This window comes from Azolla caroliniana, unplaced genomic scaffold (genome assembly GCF_043228905.1).
Source record: "Azolla caroliniana isolate FFs.n. ecotype wild unplaced genomic scaffold, voAzoCaro1.0.p SCAF_9, whole genome shotgun sequence".
Classification (NCBI taxonomy): domain Eukaryota; kingdom Viridiplantae; phylum Streptophyta; class Polypodiopsida; order Salviniales; family Salviniaceae; genus Azolla; species Azolla caroliniana.
The window spans coordinates 19,212,671-19,216,037 of NW_028230444.1; the positions used below are offsets into that span (position 1 = coordinate 19,212,671).

At 39.8% G+C, this 3,367-nt stretch overlaps 1 protein-coding gene across 1 annotated transcript; it reads right to left on the minus strand.

Annotated features, from left to right (window-relative positions):
• Positions 1 to 212: 212 nt before the first annotated feature.
• LOC147860462 (uncharacterized) lies at positions 213 to 2,806 on the minus strand. Its single transcript, XM_087324282.1, has one exon. It carries the CDS (start codon positions 2,755 to 2,757, stop codon positions 574 to 576), a length of 2,184 nt encoding a protein of 727 aa, XP_087180408.1. The 5' UTR covers positions 2,758 to 2,806; the 3' UTR covers positions 213 to 573.
• Positions 2,807 to 3,367: the final 561 nt, after the last annotated feature.

Sequence of the window (3,367 nt, forward strand, 5' to 3'; positions counted from 1 at the left end):
CATGCCGTGCACATAGATTACAATGGGATGTGTCATGTATACTTCAACCTTAGAGCCCTCTTTTTAGATTAAGAATGTGGTATCGCTATTGATCATAGTTCACTTTGTGACTAACAATGCCAAGGAAAAATCACATATCCATAAAATTTCTTAGATACTCGATATGAACCATGGATTACGACCTAAACAGAAGAACTAACCATTACAATAAATTTGAAGGTTCTCATCATGAACAATCACCAATAGATTCTCATGTTGTCTTAAAATTACATTTTCTTGATCATTGTGCAAAAAAATGGTCTAGGTATTCACAATTTACATAATCCAATATTTCCAGGCTTTTCTACCAGCAAACATTTGCACCCTTGTGGTTTCGATATAGCTCAATTCCATTCAACGAGAGAATGGGAAAGCATGGGAGGGGAATCAAAAGCAAAAATGTACAAATGTACACATAGAAACCTCATCAGCGAGTTATAATGCATCGAAGAGGTGTATGAATTAAATTAGATGCCATTTTTATAAATGGGATGATATGAATTGCTTTAGATTTTCCTATGAGACCACTTTTTTTCATGTTTCCTCTGTCACATACTCTTCCATCCAATGAAACAAGCCTTTTCTTAGAATCATTCCCCAAGCGTTAGATGCCACTACAATTTTACTATGTTCTTGTAATTTGTTGAGTAAGGCAAGGTATACTCTAAAATCAACTATTGCCCTTTCTTCTTGTCCTTCGGGTCTACAAAAGAGAGCCTTTATATTTGTCTCGCTTGGTTCAAATCCATCATCTTTCACCATCTCAAAGAAAAAGTTACAAGCTTCTACTACCTTGTTAACCTTACACAACCCCGCAACAATGGTTGTAAAGATAAAAGGATCAAAAACAATTGCAGAGTTTTTCTGGTCGTGGAAAACCTCAAGAATTTCATCAATCTTCCCCAGCTTACAAAGACAGTGAAATAAAGGTATGTATGTATAGCTATCCCGATCACAGTCTTTGCTTTGCATCTCGTGAAAGAGGTTCATTGCCATGTTTATATCATTTCCCTTGCATGCCGCATTTATCATTATGTTGTATGCATGTGAAGTCACTGGGTTACCACGATTTATTGTTTCATTGAACAATTGATAAGCCAAATCCACTCTATTTACATCACAAAGACCCTTAAGCACCGACTTGTACGGCATACCCATTACACTGAAATCCTTATCTAACATCAAATTGAAGGTGTCAATTGTTTGGTCAGGACACACTTTGCATAAACAGATTAACAGTGAAGTGCAAGAAGCTGATGTCGGAACATATCCCTCTGAGATCATCATTGAGAAAAGACTATGGGCTTCATGTTTCATATTCACCTTCGAAAGACCCTCTATCATGATATTGTAAGCTGCAGCATTTGGCCCACATTTCTTCTTCTTCATATCATCAAAGTAATTATATGCCTCTTTTATTCGTCCAACTTTGCATAATCCCTTAATAAGAAGGCAATATGTTGTTGCATTAGGCCAATATTGCTTATTTAACATATCATTAAACAACCCACATGCTTCATCCATTCTATCTAGTCTACAATATCCAATGATCAAAATGTAATACACAATTTGGTTTACTTTTCCACCACTTTCAAGTACTTCATCCAAGAATCTTTTGCCTTCATCGATTCTCCCTCCTTTGCAAAATCCATCAACTAAGACAGTATATGTAATGGCATTTGGTTCACATTCTTCTTTTCTCATGCGCTGCAAGTAGTACATAGCATCATCCACTCTACCCACCTTACAATGACCTTTGATCAAAGCACTGTAAGTTACCACATTTGGCATGATTCCAGAGTCTTTCATATCTGAGAATAATTGTAATGCCTTCTCGATGTTTCCTACATTGCAAAAACCATCTATCAATGTAGTCCACGTGACTCTACCCATTTGAACATTCAGCTTTTTCATGTCACTAACCACTTCTAATGCATCATCCATTCGCCCCGATTCAGAAAACCCGTGGATCATCATGTTAAATGCGAATTCATTCACTAGATCAAAATCTGAAACTAGCTCTCGATAGATCTCTATAGCCAAATGGAGTTTCTGACCCTTGACAAGAATACTTAATAGTGCATTGTAGACATACATAGTGGCTGAGACTCCGAAATTCCGCATTTCTCTGAGTGCATTAATAGCATCATCGTACTTTCCAAGCTCGCCATAGCTTTTGATAAGAACAATGAAATAATCAGGTTTGAGTTCAAATCCTGCTAGCTTCATCTCTTCGAGAAGTTCCCAAATCTTGCCAAATTCCTTACCTTGTGCCAAAATCCACATTAGAGCAACATATGTGGAGGAATTATGAGCATAGTTGGGTTGTTTCATGGCCCATTCAAAGAGATGGATGGCCCTCTCCACATCTTCAATGGTTTTTAGGGTTTCAGAAATATGGGAAGGTGTGATTGAGATGCAGAGTTTATCCAGGGATGGACCAATCTCAGCTAAATGCAGCTTTGTTCGAACTATTGAAGACATTTGCTGTATCTCTACAGGTCGATCCAACAGGGGTAAGCTGAGAGGCCGATTGACACGACGCTGAGGATGATCCCTGCTACCTCTGGAGAATCTAGGCCGTACAGGGGGGTAATAATGCTCAACGGGGACTAGATCTTTCTTCAGAAGCTCAACGGGTTCTGGGATCTCTCTGCAGCTCAATCTGGTGGGATCAGAGAGCAGCTGAGACGATGCTCTGCTGCAGCGAGTCTTCATGGAGGAAGGTAAGCAGGGCCAAAAAGAGAAACAGAAGTGTCTCTGTCTCTATCTCTGACTCTGTCTACCTCTCTCTAGGGTTTCTTCTGATTAGGGTTTCTTCTGATTAGGGCAAAAAGGGAAATGTCTTATCTCTCTCTAGGGTTTCTGATTAGGTCATTCATATGTGGGCCAATATGTCTCTCTAGAGTTGGACACGTGGCACCCACTTATTGGCTACCGGAATCTGTTGTGCTCTCAGGCCGATACCTCATACCTTGGGCCGTTGCCGCCCGCCTCAAAAGCCTCTCAGAAGAAGAAAACAAAAAGCAAAAGCATATGTGGCGGATGAGACCAGTCCCGATAAGCGATACCTCATACCTTGGGGCTCTGGCTGCAGCCCGCCTCAAAAGCCTCTTAGAAAAAAGAAAAAAAAAGCATTCAGACCCTTTTCGGGTTGCGATACCCAGGATCCTACAAATGTTTTGGGGTATGGAAGCATTCAATTCCCTCAGCCACCTTTAGCTTGAAGTCTTAGTAAGTATATGGGACATAGATAGATAGATTATATTATCGTCTTCAGAGGTCACATATGACCTCAGAGACAGAGATATAGAGACTTTGTCTATGA

What these genes read in the sequence shown, in the direction of transcription:
- LOC147860462 (XM_087324282.1), bottom strand. Translation starts at nt 2,757, where the DNA reads ATGAAGACTCGCTGCAGCAGAGCATCGTCTCAGCTGCTCTCTGATCCC.